General features: G+C 39.6%; 1 protein-coding gene across 2 annotated transcripts in view; it reads left to right on the top strand.

The window, feature by feature from the left end:
• Positions 1–23612, top strand: part of adgrg2a (adhesion G protein-coupled receptor G2a) — a 124238-nt gene that overhangs the window by 79740 nt on the left and 20886 nt on the right. For both annotated transcript variants that reach the window (XM_035416333.1, XM_035416332.1), the window contains exons 22-25: positions 90–4375; positions 4667–4889; positions 5226–5382; positions 7693–7863. In XM_035416333.1, the coding sequence (XP_035272224.1) occupies positions 90–4375; positions 4667–4889; positions 5226–5382; positions 7693–7863 (4837 nt within the window). The remainder of the gene's footprint in view (positions 1–89; positions 4376–4666; positions 4890–5225; positions 5383–7692; positions 7864–23612) is intronic.

Below are 23612 nucleotides of genomic sequence, written 5' to 3'. Positions count from 1 at the left end.
GTTTTGTACATGAGAATAATCTCTATTCATTGTTGAGTTGTTTCTATTAATAATTGGCATGTCCATTTCTGTGTATTGCATTCCTTCAGCATGGAAGATGAAATTCTCGGCGTGTTTTTGATGGAGAGCTGTAGAAGGCCGACCTCTCCTCCTTCTACGACCACATCCTCACCAGTGACCATGCACCTGTCCCGTCCTACGGTCACACCATCGTCCACCCACAACTTCTCCAATCCCTTCACAACACCCAACCAATTCACCTCATCAACTCTTCACAGCACAACCACACACAGCAGCACTATGATCACTACACAAAGGCACAGAGTATCACCATATAACACCGCCACGCAGCAGAGAAGAACAACACTAAGCTCTACAGCACAACAGAACACAACAGCTATTATGCACAAAACTACCACACAACAAAACATAACGGAACTACCACTGACTCCTAGAACACAACAAAACACAACAGCTATTCTGTACCATACTACCACACAACAAAACACAACAGCGCTACCACTGACTGCTACAGCACTGCAAAACACAACAGCATTTCCACTGTCTGCTACCTCACAACAGAACACAACAGCTGTTCTGCACAATATTAACACACAACAAAGTACAACAGCAATTCCACTGACTGCTACCAGACAACATAATGCAACAGCTATTCTGCTCAATACCACTACCCAACAAAACACAACAGCACTACCCCTGACTACTACCACACAACAGAACATAACAGCTACTCTGCATAATGTTACTACACAACAAAACACAACAACACTAACACTGACTGCTACCACACAACAGAACACAACAGCTATTCTCCTCAATACTACTAAACAACAATACACAACAGTACTACCACTGACGGCTACAACACAACATAATGCAACAGCTATTCTGCTGAATACTACTAAACAACAATACAAAACAGCACTACCACTGACGGCTACAACACAACAGAACACAACAGCTATTCTCCCCAATACTACCACACAACAAAACACAACAGCAATTCCACTGACTTCTACCAAACAACAAAACACAACAGCAGTTCCACTGACTGCTACCACACAACAAAATGCAACAGATATTCTCCACAATACTACTACACAACAAAACACAACAGCACTACCCCTTACTGCTACCACACAACAGAACACAAAAGCTATTATGCTCAATACTACCACACAACAAAACACAACAGCACTACCACTGACTGCTACAACACAACAAAATGCAACAGTGATTCTGCTCAATACTACTAAACAACAATACACAACAGCACTACCACTGACTGCTACCACACAACAAAATGCAACAGATATTCTGCTCAATACTATTACAAAACAAAACACAACAGCACTACCACTGACTGCTACTACACAACAAAACACAACAGCACTACCACTGACTGCTACCACACAACAGAATACAACAGCTATTCTGCTCAATACTACTAAACAACAATACACAACAGCACTACCACTGAATGCTTCACCACAACAGAACACAACAGCTATTCTCCCCAATACTACCACACAACAAAACACAACAGCAGTTCCACTGACTGCTACCACACAACATAATGCAACAGCTATTCTACTCAATACTACTACACACCAAAACACCACAGCAATGCCCCTTACTGCTACCAGACAACAGAACACAAAAGCTATTACGCTCAATACTACCACACAACAAAACACAACAGCACAACCACTGACTGCTACAACACAACAGAATGCAACAGCGATTCTGCTCAATACTACTAAACAACAACAAACAACAGCACTACCACTGACTGCTTCACCACAACAAAACACAACAGCTATTCTGCTCAATATTACCACACAACAAAACACAACTGCAGTTCCACTGACTGCTACCACACAACAAAATGCAACAGATATTATCCTCAATACTACTACACAACAGAACACAACAGCACTTCCTCTGTCTGCTACAACACAACAATACACAGCAGCAGTTCCGCTGACTGCTACCACGCAACAAAATGCAACAGCTTTTCTGCTCAATACTACCGTACAACAAAACACAACAGCACTACCACCATCTGCTACAGCACAACAGAACATAACAGCTATTTTGCAAAATATTACCACACAACAAAACACAACAGCACTACCACTGACTGCTATTACACAACAAAACACAACAGCACTACCACTGACTGCTACCACACAACAGAATACAACAGCTATTCTGCTCAATACTACTAAACAACAATACACAACAGCACTACCACTGAATGCTTCACCACAACAGAACACAACAGCTATTCTCCCCAATACTACCACACAACAAAACACAACAGCAGTTCCACTGACTGCTACCACACAACATAATGCAACAGCTATTCTACTCAATACTACTACACACCAAAACACCACAGCAATGCCCCTTACTGCTACCAGACAACAGAACACAAAAGCTATTACGCTCAATACTACCACACAACAAAACACAACAGCACAACCACTGACTGCTACAACACAACAGAATGCAACAGCGATTCTGCTCAATACTACTAAACAACAACAAACAACAGCACTACCACTGACTGCTTCACCACAACAGAACACAACAGCTATTCTGCTCAATATTACCACACAACAAAACACAACTGCAGTTCCACTGACTGCTACCACACAACAAAATGCAACAGATATTATCCTCAATACTACTACACAACAGAACACAACAGCACTTCCTCTGTCTGCTACAACACAACAATACACAGCAGCAGTTCCGCTGACTGCTACCAAGCAACAAAATGCAACAGCTTTTCTGCTCAATACTACCGTACAACAAAACACAACAGCACTACCACCATCTGCTACAGCACAACAGAACATAACAGCTATTTTGCACAATATTACCACACAACAAAACACAACGGCACTTCCACTGACTGTGACAACACAACAGAACACAACAGCTATTCTGCTCAATACTACTGCTGTAACACAACAAAACACAACAGCACTTCCACTGACTGCTACCACACAACAGAGCACAAGAGATATTCTGCTCAGCACTTCCACACAACAAAACACAACGGCACTTCCACTGACTGCGACAACACAACAGAACACAACAGCTATTCTGCTCAATACTACTGCTGCAACACAACAAAACACAACAGCACTTCCACTGACTGCTACCACACAACAGAGCACAAGAGATATTCTGCTCAGCACTTCCACCCAACAAAACACAACAGTTAATCAGCTCGATACTACCACACAGCAAAACACAACAGCACTTCCACTGACTGCTACCACACAACAGAGCACAAGAGATATTCTGCTCAGCACTTCCACGCAACAAAACACAACAGTTAATCAGCTCAATACTACCACACAGCAAAACACAACAGCACTACCACTGACTACTACAACGCAACAGAACACAACAGCTATTTTGTTGAAGACTGCAGCACCAAATACTACATATCATACACTATATGTGACAGAATATAACACAACAACTATTCCACTGAACACAAGATTGCAGCCTAATACAACATCTCTTCCTCAAAATATTACGTCAGTGAACACAACCAGTTTTCAGATGAGCACGACACAAGCTAATATAACAGGTTTTCCACAAATGACCGTAATACCATACAATACAACAACATATATCATAACTGTTCCGCAAAACAAAACGCAGCATAATACAACATCACTTCTGCTAATATTGACAACACAGCAAAATACAACAGCTCAACCAGTAAGTCCAACAACACTATACAATACAAAATATATTCCACAGCAGAACACAACTCCATACAATATAACAACTCTTCCTCCAAATACAGTCCAACATACTACTGCTGTTCTGGCAACCATGACAGAACAACACAATGCAACATCTCTTCCAGTAAATATAACAATGCCATGGAATATATCTAGTTTACCAAACACAAAAATACAACCTAAGACAATAGCTCTTACAGAAACCACAACACAGTATAACATGACAGTCCATCCCATTGAAATAACAGTACACCAAAATGAAATAATTACAGCATCTTTACCAAAGGCAACAACCCAACAGAGCACAGCTTCTCTCCAAGTGAAAGCAACCACCAAAGTATCTGTGGCAAACACTCAGTCAAACATGAGCACATATGGAGCAGGTCTGACAACACCTCACTCAGTCAACCAAACAAGGACACAGACCACCACAATTATGTCCCCCAGCACCAACAGCAAATCCACTAGAACAAACACAACTGCAAATTTCACCAACCCCATAGTCATTCCCCCTGTCTTGCCCACTGTGGCCCCTTTGACTATCTCCACAACAGATGATGCCACCATGGAATTTACCACAGGTATTCAAGGCAACATTCACCCATTTGCTCTCTCTCTCACAGTCAAGTAATAATGGCAGCTTCACTCAGAATTAGAAACTGATCATAGAAACTGTGCTGGATACACCTTTTAAATGTTGACTGCTCTTGTTGTTGATTGTGAGATTGTGTTGTTCATTAAAATCCTAATGAGTGTATAGTACAGGTAGAAACCGGTGCACTCTCCATCCAAGGGTTGGATTTGTTTGATCTTTGTTGACCCCCCCATTAAAATTTGTGTAAGATTCAACATGCCCGACCCACTTCCTGCAGTAACCATGACGACTGCAAGTGAGGAGACTCAGGCTGACAAGCTCCTGGAGCAGACGAGGAACATCTCTGCACTGAACTCTTCTCAGGTGGAGCAGGTGGTTTCCAGACTGGAGGATCTGCTCTCCGGGCCCAATGTCACCCTGGCGCTGGGCCATAAGCTACTTGACATTGTCAGTAATCTACTCAATGCCTCGGCCAACACCCTGGCTGCCTCCTCCTCTAGGTGAGCCTGACTGAACAAAATTCTAATAATTTAGATCAATGGTTCTCAACCTCCAGCCAATGGGCAACAAATGGTAAAATTTGCATAATGGAACCATGATTTTCAGTTGAATAAACCCCCTTTGCTTTCCTATCAAAGAAATAAAAAAATCAAATGGCATTGATTAGTCATTGCTTTGAACTAGCATGAACTGGTTCTTATTAGTTAGCAAATAGGTTTGATAACAGATTTGCAGGGTGTAAGGTGTTGTAGAGATTCTAGTATGTTTAGACAGCAGTTTTATTCCAAAATCTCCTAAAATGTACCCAGAATCCAGCTGTTTTCTCCTGCTCTCAGGATCATCAGGGCAGTAGAAACACTGGGGTTGAAGCTGGTAGTGCAGAGCAGGACCACAACAATCTCATCTGATTCCCTTGCTCTGGCCGTGAGGAAGGTGGACGGAGACAGTTTTGAGGAGATGTCCTTTTCCATTACTGACCCTAACAACCTTCAGGTATAAGACAGTACATCTCCACCCTTTAACACAGCGTTTCTGCACCTTTTTTTACAACCCACATCCAGAGCAGAGCACCCCTACAGGGTGACGTTTCCAAACCTCCAACCTCGCAACACATGATCCATATTGAGATTCTACTGTGCTTTGTATGAGATCATGCATCAACTGTAACATTTCAATACAATACTTATTATGATTGTTGTCCTAGAGAGTATATATATATTATATATATATTATACCACAATACTGTCACGCAATCTGATTAGAGGGGGCAAGATGGGCCAGAGCAGCCCATGAACGTTTTCATTTAGGACAACGTAGGTTGCCACCGAGCTCTGGGGCTCGTTTCACAAAAGTGGCAACGTGTGATCTGAGATCTGCGAGATGATTTCTCCTGCATTTCACTTAGAAATCCCAATTGCAAGCTATGAAGGCATGTTGCAAGTACATTCATGTAGGCAATCAATAAATTGGCTATGATTCCTTTCCACCTGACTCATTTTGGTGTTGTATCATACTTGTGTTCTTGTGCACAGCATTGGAGTGCTCTTCTGCTCTACGTGAGGTTCAAGGGGTATCTGAGGTGGAAAAATTTGACTTGCAGTCAGAATAAATTAGAATTACAGGCCTTTGTTTTGACATAAAAATGTCATTTTAATGATTTATTTTATTTGAACCAGTCTCCCCAGTAGACCTAATATATTTGAAACTTTATAGTAACATTAAGCGTTTTGCTATTTGTAATATTCAAATTAAACTTACCCACTGTCACCTAGAAGCCATCTATCTGTATGTCACTTGTGACAAAGCGGTGACACAATCAGTTTCCCCTGCACTGTAACTGCTATGTGTGCTCCTGGAGTATCTACCCACAGAATCTAATAGACTCTGTACAGCTGCAAACCACTTGGTAAACATTCAAGCAAGGTCTACCCTTTCTACACACAAAGGTATGTTTGTTAAATTGATAGTTTTAGAATATGCAAACTATCAATTGCACCAAGGACTTTTGGGAAACCAAATAGTGCATAGAAGTTTCACTTGATGCCTGTGTTGGGGGTCCGGAAATGGAATGAAATCAGTATTTACAAAACGCTGTCCTTTCACAGCCGCATCTGGACTTGTTCCTTTGCAATGTGCAATGGCCTTGAGAAGTCTGTCGGTTGCAAGGAAGCTGTTGGTTGCACAGAGCTGTCAACCCTTACAAAAATGAAGTTTTTAAAAATATGCATGAAGTACACTTTTTCTAAACTAAATCTCAGACTGTGTAGGCTAAAGTGTACTTTTCGTTTTACTTTCCAGAAGTAAACAGGTTTAAAATAATTAAAGTATACCACTTGCAGATGTTAGAATAAATGGTATACATATTTCAGGAAATACTTTAGGTGTAGACTGTTGAAAGTTGGTCGACACTTGATGCAAGAGTGATATGAGGCCATGCTCCAAATGTAATATTTCATGCTCTGGAAATCTATATCGCTCAATTATCTCATTGTCTCTGTTGTTATCTAAAAGGTGGTCAAATCTCAGATGATTCTTTGTGGAGCCTGGCCTACATCTCTGCACTATCAGAGGAAACGGCATATTTGGAAAAGAAAAAAATGGTTGTGCGAGAGGTGCAAGTAATGCATTTTCATGAAACACATTTTGACAAGATATTGCGACCTCCAAGTGAAAATCCTCGCAAATCACTTTCGTGAAACAAGCCCCTGGTCCACAACTTAAAACCAGTATCTCCCTCCTTCTTCTTTGTTTTTTTTTAATCCAATAGAGGGTTAGAGGGTGTTTTTACTTTTATCCCAGTATATTTATCCTTTTTTCTTTTTGTTTTACATCCATACAGCACTAATTTGGAGAAAATAACAGCAAAAACAATCTTACTGTTAGTGTTCTTTTTCTAATTAAGATCTGTATACTAAAATTATAATTTGGAACAACTGGGTACTGTGAACAAGTTGTAAACACTGAAAAAGCAAAAGCATATTGAGACATATATATTTTCATGATAGTGTCTTTCATTTATCACACCAGTGTGTAATTGGCATTAAGTTAGAATATTTACTTTCTGGCTTGTGTGTATGAACTGTTTGCAAAATGTCATTTTAAGGGGAGAAAACATAGTTTTGAATGCAGTGTTAGATTTTGACAGATTTCTCAAGTTTGAGAAATAAGGCATAGTCTCAAGAAATGTGTGTAAACAATTGAGAAAAACTGTAATGGCTTGCTGTGATGCTAATGAACCTGGCACCCACATTAACTGTCTTGTCATGTTGCTATATGTTTATGTTGGTCCTCTATGTCCCATAGATTGGTGTCCGTGGTGAGCAGAGAGCTCGAAGGAGGACAGGGAACCTGAGGGCCCCTACACTGGGCACAATCACCCTACCTGCCTCCTTAACTATTAATCTGACTGTCCAAGAACAGCTGCTAGCCTCCAGGGTCCAGTTCATCTTTTACCAGAAAACCACTGTGTTCCAGGTACCAGAATCTATTCCTCCTTGTCTCTCCTCCTCTTCTACTTAGATGGTGTTCTTCTCCCTCTTAGCTTCTTGTCCTTTCCTCTTGGTCTCTTTTCCTCTTTCTCTAGCTCCTCAGGTACTCAGGTACAGTGCATTCTGGAGAACTGGGCCCTCATAAGAACCATTCTGAACTGTGATTCTGCTAAATATACTAGGTCTCTAGCAGTCAATTTATGTATTGATATTCATTAAAAATGACATATTTCAACTTCGACTGCTGAAAAATCGATTCATATCATTGTGGATGGCCACAAGATAAAAATGCCCATTCTGTTTGCAACATAGGACTTTGATTTCACTAACTGGTCATTTCATTTATTACACATTATTGAAAAGTGATCGCCCCCACCAAGTCAGCGCACAGCAGGCAGCAGGCTGAGAACTGACCGTTCCCGGCTATCACTCAGGGAAACTCTCGTATCGAGGAGCAGGAGGCGTCAGGTGCCGGAGCTAGCGAGACAATAGCCTGGTGTGTCAGCTGGATTTCTTTCAAACCCCGCAACCTATACATCAAAATATAGCTTAGAACCTGTAATTTTTAGCCGTATGTGTTTTTTCCTCCATTTAAAAAAACCCAGTCGAAATATTTAAAAAAACGACGTTATACCTTGTATTTCAGTCAATATTCCTCCATTTAACATGCTGTATCAGCCATAGGTCTTGACTATCAAATGAACACAAAATCCAGTCCAGATTTTCATGGTAACAGTTGCCACCAAGGGAAAGTATGAGGACATCAGATGGTTTGCAGTCTATCCAAACTTAGTTCAGTAGGGGAAAATAAAAAAATAAATAAAACAGGCAAAAAAAGTTCATGTATTACTGTTATGTAATTACTGTTGTAAAGTAGTAATTCACGTTTTCCTAGCAAACTGCAGTAACGTGAATTACTATTGGAATTTAAGATTATTCCCTTCAACTGAAGGACATTTTTCTATATATCTTTACTGTAAACAGTTTCTATTTCCAATGCAAAACAGAATCTTTTGATTTATAAAACATTTTTTTCAGTTCCTGATTGTTCAGTGTCCCCCAGTTAAAGGGGGGGGGGAGGGTGGTGGGGTTCAGACAGTTCATAAAACTCAGTTTAGTTAAAAATAAAAATTAAAGAAAGAGAGATGAAAAGTACAGTATGAGGATGTGGAAATATATTTCGTAATTAATTATATGCCAATATTATATCAATTTGATGCTTTGAAGGCACAACTTTTGCATTGCCAATGAATATGAAAATACAACATCTGCTCAATTTAATGTGACTTCCGGTATAAACCACGTCCACTTATCCGAATACAGATACAGAGACAGATCATTTTGTTGGTTGAACAGATACAGATACAGATAATGACGTCTCAGCACATCCCTAATGGTGATGTAGGATTCTCTTAATGGTGGATGTAGATACTTTGGTACCTGATCCCTCCAACACCTTCACCAGTTCCTTTTGTTCTCTTGAGGTTCAGTTTGTTTCACCTTTCGGACCAAAATCTGTTCAGCCCTGGGAGTTCATTTGTGCCTCCTTCCTGAATGATGCAGTGTTTGTGTGGTCCCAATATTTTTATATTTGCATGAAATTGCTTGTGCAAATGCTCGTGGTACCTTCAGTTGATTGGAAATTGCTCCTAAGGAGGAACCAGACCTGTGGAGGTCCACAATTGTTTTTCTGAGGTCTTGGCTGAGTTGCTTTGATTTTCCCATGGTATCAAGGGCAAAAGGCAATTTCCCTAAAGGTAGGCCCTTAAATATGGCCACAGGTGCCAATTAACTCCCTATTAACTTCTAATTATGACAATTAGCCAAAGAGAAGCTTCAAAAAAGTCATTACATCAATTTTTGGAATCTTCCAGACTGTTTAAAGAGATACATTTTTGACCCACTGGAATTCTGATATAGTAAATTAAAGCTGAAATAAATCTGTTTCTAATCGATTGTTTTAAAATGACCTCTGATGTGAACTAATTGCCCTAATTGACTTGCCAAAAGAAATGTATGGTAACATGAAATGTGCAGAGTTGTGAAAAACTGAGTTTGAATATTTTTAGCCTAGGTGTATGTAAACTTTTGGCCTCAACTGTAATTAGGTGCTTTTCATGTTTAGAGGGATTATTTGCTGTATTAATTAGGTCAGAAATAGCTATGCATGCCACAAAGAATAAAAGTCCCATGTTCACATTGCTATATTGCAAACAATAAAAAAATAATTATAATAATTAAAGCCGCAAGCGGCGTTGGGAGGGGTCCAAGCATTGGCACCATCGCGCTCCCTATGGAGCGATTTTAAAATGGCTTTATCCTCATGATCATATGCCTTCACCCAACATATCTACTGTATATCATGGTGATTGTATCAAATGTTGATGACTTATGTCCAATTTTGTGCAAAGAGACGCTGTCGGATGACTTAGTTGCGTCGCCATGGATGTGTCCTGGCCGCTTCCCGTAAAGGCCTTTACTTTGTCGTAACACTTAGATGGGATGTCGTAACACACATATGGCCTGGCGTGTTTGTACAGCTGCAGCACTTCCATGCTGTAACTAAAAAAGGCGTCACACTAGTGTTGTCGCGATACCAAAATTTTGACTTTGATACCGATACCAAGTTTAGTATCACGATAATTAATACTGAAACGATACTGATTCAATACTCGGTACCTAACGATATTGAAATTACCTTAATAGATCAGAAACGTAATGTCCACAAGGGTTGACCTCACTTTCGAATTCATGGTTTATTAACAACCTGGTTCATTAACAAACTTTAAGTTGAAGCCTCTTCAACATATTAATATGCATAGGCCTATACTGTTACAACACTGAACAATAGAAAAATATGTTAAATATATTTCAAAAATTAAACAGTTGTAAACTAAATAATATTTAAAACAGGTCTTTCACCTTTAAATAGATCTAAAAACAGCATATTTTAATAACAATACAGCATCTATCTATAATAAAATATTTCCAAATTGGAACACCTATTGCTACTGAAGTGAACCGAGTCAAAGCCTGCGCTGTATCAAAGAGCTGCGTACACAAGCGCAAGTCACTTGGCAACCTTAGTTGCTACTGCCATCTAGTGAAGATTCTGACAAATTACAAATTTCATCCTCTAAAGCAGTAATGCGGGAGACAATTTTCCCTGGCTTTTACATTTCACTCAAAACTACTGAACGTCAGAATATTCTAATACCGAACCGATTCTTTTTTTTTTTTTTTTTAAAGTACAGAGAAAGTGCTGAAGTTTTGGTATACCGTGCAACACTACGTCAGACACATATTCCAATCAATTGCTCAGTTTAGCAGAGAATGCACATTTCAGAGCGCCTCAGAGACAGATAGAATAATAATACATATTTCAAATAATAAATACGACATTGAAAAAAAACGAAACAAAAAACGAAATATCAACTCGCCTACCTTGTCATTTATTTCGACATTGGCAGACTACAGCATAAATTGCGTCTTTTGTTTATATTCAATATTAGTAATTGCAGCGAGAAACTGCAGCTGTAGACACAAGATAGTGTGTTATGTTATGGCAGCAACGGAACGAAGCGGACTGCATATGTATTACCGTCATTGTTTTAATATACCAGCGTGTTTGCGCGCGTTTGCACAGGAACTCAAAACCTACCAATAAAATGGTTTAGCTATTTGTCAGCATAATGACAGATTTAAAGACTAATCGAACTCACCCGATACTGTCTTCAAATGGATCCATGCCAAAGAAAAGTAATTATTCATCCTCTCAAAAAGCTTTTACTAACAAACTCTTGGTAGCCTAGCATGCACTCTGGCTGGCACTGTCTTCTATTGCTTCCCCGACGCAAGCACTCTGGCTGGCACTGTCTTCTATTGCTTCCCCGACGTTCAGACCCTCCCCTCGCTGATAAAAACTAGACCCTACGGTGTCGGATTACTTGCGTCGCCATGGATGTCGCTTGCCATAAAGAAGTTTACTAGATGTCGTAACGCTTAGATTTGGAGCTCCAGGTCTTCCGCACCCAACCTAATAAAAAGGTCCAAATGGCGGGCAAACCATATGGCGGACATAGGTGGTCCCAAAAGCAAAGTTGTAGAGGACATTCAGATGCATCGGTCGATGAAGTTTTGTGTTGATCTGACTTACGGTGTGGGAGTTATGACCTTTTAAACAGGACCCTTTTGTTATAGCGCCACCATCTGGCCGACATAGGTGATTTGTAGTGCCTGAGTAGTGGGGCGCCATAGGAACCCACCCACCAAATTTGGTTGGTGTACAACTTATGGTTGCTGAGCCTCAGACATTTTAGCAGAGAAAACTTCCACGCCCCAACGAAAAGGTCAAAATGGCGGGCAAACAATATGGCGGGCATAGGTGGAGCCAATGGCAAAGTTGTAGAGCACGTTCAGATGCACAGGTCGATGAAGTTTTGTGTTGATCTAACGTATGGTGTGGGAGTTATGGCCTTGTACGCATGACCCTTTGTTATAGCGCCACCATCTGGCCGACATAGGCGATTTTTAGTGCCTGAGTAGTGGGGGGCCATAGGAACCCACCTGCCAAATTTGGTTGCTCTAGGACTCATGGTTGCTGAGCCTCAGACACTTTTAGCAGAGATAAATAAGAATAATAATCCTAACAGATACAATAGGGTTCCACCAGCTTTTCTGCTTGGACCCCTAATAATAATCCTAACAAAAACAATAGGGTTCCACCAGCTTCGCTGCTTGGACCCCTAATAATCCTAACAGATACAATAGGGTTTCACCAGCTTTGCTGCTTGGACCCCTAATAATGGATAAAAAGGTTACAAATTATTTACCAGATCAAGTTAAAGACTGAGCTAACTCAACAGGCTCCTAATTGGTGAAAGTGTGGACCCCTGGCCACGAAAACTAACCATTTGGTAGATAATGAAGAATTCAAAGGCAAAGCAAATTATAACAAACCAAACCTGCATTGTGTTACTAAGTCTAAGTGAAAAACATACACAAAAATTGAAATAATAAAAACCCAGTGAACTATCAGAATAAAGCCGCGTTTCCACCGAAATTACCCGGAACTTTCAGTCCCAGGAACGACTTTACCAGGAACTGAAAGGTTCCTTCAGCCAATGGTTGTCTGCGTTTCCACCGGGGTCTAAAGTACCGCGAAGATTAGGCAAATTAGCCCACTGACGTATGAAAAAGCAACGTTGTCGTCGGTCCGTCTGTCATATGATTTCTTCCGTAACCCCATACTACCACCGAAGTAGCCTACATTATTTTCTAATAACCGGGACAGCCCGGAGGGGTTTATTCCACTTATACAACGGGTTACCAACAATGACTATATATGGTTACTTTTGTATTTATTGATTTTCATATATCCTCTCAAACACATTCATTATGTTTTTATGCGAACATTCGCTTTCATGTCTTGACATCCGAAGCGACAGAATGCATTCACATTTATATGTATAACTGGCAACAACAGCAGAAAACATGCACACGTTGTAAACAATTTGCTGTTTGATTACTTTCTCGTCGTCAATTCCATATAGGCTAATGGCAAAATGACAAGAATAGAACGAAAACTCGGACTTGCGTGAAAATGTAAATTAGTAGTGGTACAGCCACCGTTTGCTTTCCTTCGAAGTTACTGCTAGCCGAGCAGCGAAGTGTGCCCTCCAGATGCGAACCATGCACCATAAATTAGTCCATAGTCTTCCTGGTCTTTTCGTGGAATTGAAAAATGTCAGTAAAATTACGGAAGTCTGAAAAAGCTAAAGGGAAGATTACTAGAATTAACCTGTTAGTTTACGCGGATAAAAAGTGCGGATGGTGATTTCCAGTTTGCTTGTACTGTATCATCAATGTTAATTATGCAGAACTACCGCATACCTCACATAACTGTATCAAACGTTTTGAGTCAATTACAACGGGCTAACAAAGAAAATCCGGAAGAAAATATTCAGCAACCGAATTAATCCGTTTGAATGTTTTGGTAGCCTACGTAATATGCTGTCCCAGCACGAATGCTTAGCATTTTATAAAACGAATACTAAAGCAAGAAAAGAACAGAAGAGCACACGTTATAATTCCAAGACGTTGACAGGCTATAACCAAAACTAGCCTACTGCGCCGCATAACGTACAAGTTTGATTTGAAGTTATTATGAAAATAAATTGGTTTGCCGCTGCATATTTTCAAACATGGCGGGTAATGGCGGAAAATAAATACAACACAAATGCTGCGAGTAGCCTACTCGACCAATCAGAAATGTTCAGCGCTGCAAGCTCCACCCAAAAGGTTCCTGTACTTTCGGAAAGTACTACCCCCTGAGCAGGAACGTTTTGGGGGGTAAAACAAAGCCCCCAGAACTAAATTTAGACCCTAGTTCCTGCGGTGGAAACGCACCGAGTTCCTCAAAAGGTTCCTAGTTCCGGGGTATAGTTCCTGCGGTGGAAACGCGGCTTAAAAGGTGCAATACAGTTTTTTGCCTGTGATGCGTGCACCGTCCTGATAAAAATCACTGATGGTCTGCTTGCTCAGACCATTGTACTTTAAGAATAGTGCACTTAATGGTTTCTAAGAGTAATTGTCAGAAAGAAGATATTACTCTTAGAAACCATTAACTGCACTATTCTTATGACTGTGCAAGAGTAATACTGTCATCTGCCTGGCAGTAAATTTAAGGAAATATTTTTTAAATTTACTGCCATGCAGATGACAGTATTACTCTTGCACAGTCATTGTCTGCTGCATCTCATGTCCGGTTGGGGACTGATGATCTAGGTCATTTCTGTTGGGCCATATGCTGATTTTGTTTCATGTTATTTGATTTTAAGGGATGCAGACTTTTCCATCAAACCCACTTATTGATAATAATATTGAAAAACATTGCTCTCAACACTGAATAATTTTGTGTTTTATTGTAAATGGCCACTACTTACTCTACTTTACAGTTTTCCACAACTGCTTACACCTGCTGTTTTCTAGGCCTAATTTACCCAACTTCCCTGGCACGGATACACACCTACTCATGTTTTTTTTATTCCTGTTCTATCATAAGTGTCTCCATTGGTTATAACTCATTATATTCACTTTTATTTTAGATGTACTGTATATGTAATGCTGTCAATGCTGTGTGTCCGCAGGGACCCCCTGAAAAAGAGATCTCTGTCTCAGTGGGGCCCCCTGCTATATATATAATTGAATATTTTATCCGGAAGACTATTGAGAAAAGCTATATTGTTATATTGGTTATATTGGCCCAGGGGAGCATGGCAGTGGAGGACCTCAGGGTGGCTGACAAAGTGTGACATTGCCTTCTCTTCCATTTGGTGAGGTTAAGTCCTGCCTTGTCAATGAAGATGAACTCATGTGGTGTGTCAGCAAAAAGATGTGATTATGTATATTACAGTAGAAACACAGTAAAACACCAAAACACATTAAGAAAAGTAGGCCATCAAATAGCCTGCACTTTACACTCCAGAAATAGATTTTATTTGTCCTTTATTTAAACAAGTAGTCTAATTGAGATCAAGGTCTCTTTTTCAAGAGAAACCTGCTAACAATAAAACATATATAAAAGCTTTGTACAAACCAACACAGTTCAGACATACATTAACATACAGTATAGCAGTCACGCATGAGATGACAAGTAGATTAAAGGAGACATGGACAAGCAGTATTAAAGAGTTTAAAATCTTCGTTTACAAGTTTAAATCAGCGTTTAAGAGTTTAAAATCTTGCATTGGAATGTGCGATTCTATAATCAAAAGTTTTTTTTTGTAATTCATTCCATTTGTAGGGGGCATAGTAATTAGGGGTCCAAGCAGCGAAGCTGGTGGAACCCTATTGTATCTGTTAGGATTATTAGGGGTCCAAGCAGCGAAGCTGGTGGAACCCTATTGTATCTGTTAGGATTATTATTATTAGGGGTCCAAGCAGCGAAGCTGGTGGAACCCTATTGTTTCTGTTAGGATTATTATTCTTATTATTTTTCTCCGCTAAAAGTGTCTGAGGCCATAAGTCCTAGAGCAACCAAATTTGGCAGGTAGGTTTCTAAGGCCCCCCACTACTCAGGCACTAAAAATCACCTATGTCGGCCAGATGGTGGCGCTATAACAAAGGGTAATGCGTAAAAGGCCATAACTCCCACACCATAAGTTAGATCAACACAAAACTTCATGGACCTATGCATCTGAAGGTGCTGTACAACTTTGTCATTGGGACGACCTATGTCCGCCATATTGTTTGCCCGCCATTTTGACTTTTTAGTTGGGGCGTGGCAGTTTTCTCCGCTAAAATGTCTGAGGCTCAGCAGCCATAAGTTGTAGTCCAACCAAATTTGGTAGGTCGGTTCCTATGGCCCCCCACTACTCAGGCATTACAAATCACCTATGTCGGCCAGATGGTGGCGCTATAACAAAGGGTCATGTTTAAAAGGTCATAACTCCCACACCGTAAGTCAGATCAACACAAAACTTCATCGACCAATGCATCTGAATGTGCTCTACAACTTTGCCATTGGGAGCACCTATGTCTGCCATATTGTTTGCCCGCCATTTGGACTTTTTTATTAGTTGGGGTGCGGAAGAGCTGGAGCTCCAAATCTAAGTGCTACGACATCTAGTCAACTTCTTTACGGCAAGCGACATCCATGGCGACGCAAGTAATCCGATACCGTAGGTCTAGTTTTTAGCAGTGAGGGGACGGTCTGACCGTCGGGGAAGGAATGGAAGACAGTGCCACCCAGAGTGCATGCTAGGCTACCAAGAGTTTCTTAGTAAAAGCTTTTTGAGAGGATGTATAATTACTTTTCTTGAGCCTGCATCCATTTGAAGACAGTATCGTGAGTTCGTTTAGTCTTTGAATCTGTCATTATGCTGAGAAATAGCTAAACCATTTTATTTATAGGTTCTGAGTTTCTGTGCAAACGCGCGAAAACACGCTGGTATAATGAAACAATGACGGTAGCCTAATACATATATCGTCCGCTTCGTTCCGTTGCTAGCATAACATAACGACCTACAGCTGCAGTTTCTCGCTGCAATTACTAATATTGAATATAAACAAAAGACGCAATTTATGCTGTAGTCTGCCAATGTCTAAATAAATAATACGGTCCATTTGAAGACAATATCAGGTGAGTTTGTTTAGTCTTCAACCCTCTGGGGTCGAGAGCTCCGCCGGCAGAGCTCGACAAGATGAAATTAACTTTCGTTTCTATTTGGATGATTAACTTCATGTGATGTTATCATACAGACGCGACAAAAACATTGACAGAAACCTTAGAATCGCGACTTTCCAATGCGCCCATTGGCAAATAATATAAATTGTTTTAAATGTTCCAAATTTGATTAATTAGATCATGTATGCTTTGCTATACTTTACTCATTACTATGTGAATTTCGCTCAGCAGGAAGTCCGCCCAAATCGCATTCACATGTTAACAACATTTTAATTACTCTCCATAGAAGGAGACTAAAGGAGGGGCGATGCGAGATCCATGTGAGAAATGCCAAGTCAAAGCGGGATAGAATGTCGCAGAGTGTCGCCTAATTCACTTCTTTTGAGGTGAACATTTCGTTTAATTTTGGAAAATGGTCCGTCCGGAAGCCGACACTGATGAAGAGCGGTGTCATTTCGAAAAGCGAACTGATCCAGCTGAGGATCAACTTCATGCGTAAGTATATTTCTTATGATCATGGTAAATATGTGTACTGTATTGCAACGTATCTGTGTGTTTGTAGGAATATCCAGCAATGTGAGCGTTTGTAAATTCCCACACTACGAACGATTCGAACTATTGCATCTCAAAATTATAGGCTAGGCTCTCTGCGTCTGGTTGTGTTAGAAGTATCAGCTAGACTGTATGTTTTTCAATCATATTCGTAATAAATAGCTCATGCCTGGCGTGTAGTGGCATGGCTAGGATTCTAAAACTGATGTCCTTGCACAATCGATATTAGCATTCTCTAAGTAAGTTCGGGAAATAGCAATAAAATAACCACTTAGCTAAACAGACCTAGCCTAGTTCAGATTGAGATTGTTATTGATGAGTTGCGTGTAGTTTAGTTGGAATATTGGTGTTTATTTAGTTAAGCTAATGTTTTTTCGTTGATAGCTTGCATTATTTGTAAATGTGCTGTATTACATTATCTGTGTGTTTGTAGAAATATTCACTAATATGCCCGTTTGTAAGTTCCCACACTACAAATGATTCTAACCATTGCTTCAAAATTATAGGCTACCTCTCTGCGTCTGGTTGTGTTTGTTTGGTTCTTTGTTTGTATATGATGTCACATTTCATAAATTTTGTTTTCATTAGTTAGTGGTTTGTCCCTTTTTTGTAAAGCACATTTAATTTTCACCTGTTGAAGGAAATGTGCTATATAAATAAAGTTTGATTTGATTTCACATTTCCTAACAATTTTGTTTTTATTATATTTGCAGAGATGTTGATCAGGAAACACGGCCTAGTTCACCACTAGCTAAGAGGCCAGGCAGACGTTGCAAGAGTACACCAGTCTCATCTCATCTTCCATGCAGTTTACTTCAATAAATGTTCTAAAATCAAAAGTTGTCTTTGTTTCTGTCTTCTAAATGGGTCACTGAGTCTTTGTCTTAGTGGTGGGGAGGCATGCGGCCAGGTGTGAATAGCCTACTTAGCTGGCAGGTATTCCTACCCAATGCATATTCATTACAGAAAGGCCATTTGCCCTCCCATTCTCACCTGGTGTTAGTCACAACACTAACTTTTAGCAATTTATTTTATATTTCTCATTGGATTTGCTAAAATATTTTGTCATCTTTTGATACCCAAGACCTTGAAGAACACATTTCCGTGACCAAAAGTCTTATTCACAATTGTTTAGTGTGTTTTATTACAACATTCCTGTGCATGTTCAAAACTACTGTTTACAGTTTGTGTGTTTTTAGAGCAGTTTACAATCCACACATTATTATGACCTACTTACTGCTGCCATATTGTTGTAGCTGAGTTTGTGCTGAAAACAAAGATATGAAACACTTTGGAATCACTGTATATAAAGTTGATGAAATTTACACAAATGTCAGAGCATCGCACAATCACCAGTGTGCCTCATTTTACCCTTAGACCCCAGAGTGTTAAATCCATCATTATGCTGAGAGAAATCATATTCTCAATTTAATCTCTAAATTGACTGTAAATTTAGAGTTGTAACTAGGTAGTTGTTTCGTAGGTGACTTAGTCTTAACTCGTCTTAACTATTGCTTGTATTTTTGCATAGACTGCGTTGTTGCTGCTCTTGTATGTGTTAGTGTTAATCAGTTTAACCTAAAGGGTCCAAGTTGAACTATGCGGTTGTTCCCTGCACTTGGAACGGTACTTCTCTCTAGGGTTTTTGACACACTTGTTCCTGATTATGATTATACACTTTGTTGTACGTCGCTCTGGATAAGAGCGTCTGCCAAATACCTTTAATGTAATGTAATATTTCGTAGCAACAAGATAAACCCGACATTAGCTCTAAAATATGCCAATACAGCAGTGAAAACGCTGCTCACTGAATAATGAAATAAACGAGACAAAGTTTTTTTGAATTATACCATGTCATTCTACAGTCAATATCTGGGACTAAACATTGAATAAATATACAATCTTACCATTGGTTTTACGCGTAGAGATGTCCCTTTTGCGAATGAGTGGTCATATATTGTCTTGGACAATCCGTTCGCGAAATATACGCGCATCTGTGACGCCTGGGTCTGCTATCTTCAAAGATAGCTGTGCGTAATACCACACCTGTTGCTTCCGGCATTGTCGCCCTTTTTAGTGCAATTTGGCTTGATTGACAATTCATTTAGTCAGTAGGTGAGAGTATAAGCTTTCTAACGATGTATAACATGTCTGATTTTGCTTTTGGAATAGCGTTTTATCGGTCAGCTTAACGGAAAATTGTCTTATCATCTTGCACATCTGGGGCAGCATTGATAGACGCTGCACCTAACGAAACGTTGTTAACGATTTTCATAATTTCTGCGAGAGTACTATTATTATTGAGGACTTCGGGGCATAGCGAAGCCATATCTTTGCTTATAGACATATCTGACATCGTTTTCTGACGCAAAACAGAAGCGGACAGGACTTTGTCAATGATTTACTGTCTCTGTCTCTATACTACTGAACACAGATAACATGTCATTGCTATGTAAGTATTACTGCTCAAAATATTTCAGTTATACGTTATTTTTGAAATTGAGTGTCTTTAAAGTAGGTTAGTGGTATTATATAATGGGGATATTGCACACTGTAGTGTTTTTGTGATTCAGGAGTGATGACGAGAGTGTTGGAACATTGCCAAAACGTGGTTGACGGCTGAACATTGTTTTCATATGGTCCCATCCCCACCCGCCATTATGTTCAGATACAGCTAAACCATTTTTATTGATGGTATTTGAGTTTCTCTACAAACGCGCGCAAACACGTTGGTATAATAAAACAATGACGGTCAATATAGCCTTCGTTCCGTTGCTACCATAATATAACCAATGTCGAAATAAATGACAAGGTAGGCGAGTTGATATTTCGTTTTTTGTTTCGTTTTTTTCAATGTCGTATTTATTATTTGAAATATGTATTATTATTCTATCTGTCTCTGAGGTGCTCTGAAATGTGCATTCTCTGCTAAACTGAGCAATTGATTGGAATATGTGTCTGACGTAGTGTTGCACGGTATACCAAAACTTCAGCACTTTCTCGGTACTTAAAAAAAAAAAAAAGAATCGGTTCGGTATTAGAATATTCCGACGTTCGGTAGTTTTGAGTGGAATGTAAAAGCCAGGGAAAATTGTCTCCCGCATTACTGATTGAGAGGATGAAAAGTGTAATTTGTCAGAATCTTCACTAGAAGGCAGTAGCAACTAAGGTTGCCAAGTGAGGTGACTTGCGCTTGTGCACTCAGCTCCTTGATACAGCGCAAGCTTTGACTCAGTTCACTTGAGTAGCAATAGGTGTTCCAATTTGGAAATATTTTATTATAGATAGATGCTGTATTGTTATTGAAATATGCTGTTTTTAAATCTATTTAAAGGTGAAAGACCTGTTTTAAATAAAACAAAAATTAAACTGTTTAATTTTTGAAATATATTTAACATATTTTTCTATTGTTCAGTGTTGTAACACTATAGGCCTATGCATATTAATATGTTGAAGAGGCTTCAACTTCAAGGTTGTTAATGAACCAGGTTGTTAATAAACCATGAATTCGAAAATGAGGTCAACCCTTGTGGACATTACGTTTCTGATCTATTAAGGTAATTTCAGTATCGTTAGGTACCGAGTATCGAATTAGCATCGTTTAAGTTTCAAGTATCATTTCAGTATTGAGTATCATAGTACTAAACCTGGTATTGTTATCAAAGTCAAAATTTTGGTATCGTGACAACACTAGTGTGACGCCTTTTTTAGTTGCGGCGCAGAAACACTGCAGCTGTGCATACACGCCGGACCATCTAAGTGTTATGACATGCCATCTAAGTGTTACGACATAGTAAAGGCCTTTACGGGAAGCGGCCAGGACACATCTATGGCGACGCAACTAAGTCATCCGACAGCGTCTCTTAGCACACAATTGGCCATACGTCATCAATCTTTTATACAATCATCATGATATTCAGTAGATATGTTGGGTGAAGGCATATGATCACGAGGAAAAAGCCTTTTTAAAATTGTTCCATAGGGGGCGCGACGGCGCCAATGCTTGGACCCCTCCCAACGCCGCTTGCGGCTTTAATTAAAACTTATTTTTGCCAAGCTCACTTTTTACATGTGGAGTATCTAAGACTAAGGAATTCTGTGACCTAGTGCTGTAATTGCTGTGTTTAAAAGTGATCAGGGAGCAGAGATATTGGGGAAGTTTCTTAAGAGCTTTACAGATTCATAGAATTTGATGCAACTCCCTTCACTTAGTTGAAGAGGACCATGGTGAGTTAAAAGCCTGTCTCCGATGATAAAACGCAAAGCACTATGACAGTGTGGAGGGGAGGCATGCAGACATGCATGTACAGAATGTCACTGTAATCTAGTACAGGCATGATTGTTGTTTGTGCAATGGTCTTTTGACTTGAAAAAAGAAGGAGGATTTGTTTCTGTACACGAGTCCAGTCTCTCCAAGAATCCAAGTTCTCAGCTTTTTAGACAAGTGTTGCCCATGGGTCTTAAAAGGAAGTCAATTATGTAGCCAAATTCCTAAATATTTATAAAATTAAGAGAGTATGAATAATAACATAAGGAGTATTACCATGCAACATTGAGAATAAAATACATTTTGTTTTATCAGAATTTAAAATAGACTTGTGATCAACAAGAGATCTCTGAAAGCAGATTGTATATTAGCAACAGCGAGATTGAGTGTAAAGCTGGTACAGGATTGCATAATCAGCACAAACATGACTATTACAATGCTGTGTGGAGGATATAAGATAATTTTATATAATGTATATAGAAGTGGACCTAGGATAGACCCTTGTGGGACACGTTTACTGATTGCAAGAAAGCTTGACTTGTCATCAATAATTGCTTGAGTTATACCTGAGAGATATGCATAAACCTCATGAATGAAATGGTCATCCAGTCCTATAGACGATAATTTGTTCAATAAAGTACTATGATCAACAGTATCTAATGCCTATGATAGATCAATAATAGGTGCAGCACAGTGTTGACGGCAGGCTCGGATCTCATCATTTTTCTGCCCTCATGAGATAAAAAAATACCACCCCAAAACCGTGCTAAAATGAAAAAAAATCTACTTCAATAATCATTACTACCATTAGGTACATTTGTGTTATAAATACCATCATATAAGCACAAGAACATAACAAATAGCTAGACATTAATCTGCTTACTTTGGCCTACTAAGGAATTTTTTGCGCAGATCTACTGGTCAACTTTTCAAAAACTATTCACTGCACCCTTGGTTGAAAGTTTTATTTAAAGCCGCAGTAGGCAACTTTCTCAACGATCACAATCCACCCACCTAATACCTTGATGCTTTTTGGCAGTCAAATCTAGCCATATCTAGGATAACAGACAGGTTCTGTAACGTCTGAACCAGGAATTAACTGGTAAGCACGGTTCTAGGCAGTTCTAGCTAACGTGATCTATTCGGCGGATAACATTAGCTTAGCTAGTTAACTAAACTTCACCTATCACACAGCCTAACAGTTAGCGAAGATGACGCTTGTGATGCTTGCCGCCCCAGTTCCTAGAGCCCCATGGCTTTTGCTGCCCTAGTTGGTCGCCTAGAGTTGCCTAAAGGATGGTCCGGCCCTGGTTGCCGATTATTCAAAAATGTACAATATTGTTTGTCACAATTGTTTGTTGCAGCCTTTACTGTACTATGACCTGGTCTAATCCCTGATTGCTGTGGTTGAAGTATGTGCCTCCAGAAAGGCCCTCAGCTGGGAGTTAACCAGGTATTATAGAGTTTTGGATAGGCAGAATAGGCATTTGTAAGATTGGATGATAATTATTTATATCACTGGGATCACTGGCTTTATGTAAAGGGACAACCTGAGCAGCCTTCCAAACATTTGGGATATTACCAGAGATAAATGTGAGATTGACAATGTGCGTAAGTGTATACATAACCCAAAAATATAGCATGAAGACTTACTTGCCCATATTTCAAGCACTGGTCTTTGACTTTCTTTTCAAAAGGAACATGGTAGGCTTGCTTCATATGTATTCTG

This window comes from Anguilla anguilla, chromosome 4 (genome assembly GCF_013347855.1).
Source record: "Anguilla anguilla isolate fAngAng1 chromosome 4, fAngAng1.pri, whole genome shotgun sequence".
Lineage (NCBI taxonomy): Eukaryota > Metazoa > Chordata > Actinopteri > Anguilliformes > Anguillidae > Anguilla > Anguilla anguilla.
The sequence above is the reverse complement of the archived record's forward strand: the minus strand, read 5'-3'. Positions and strand labels throughout refer to the sequence as shown.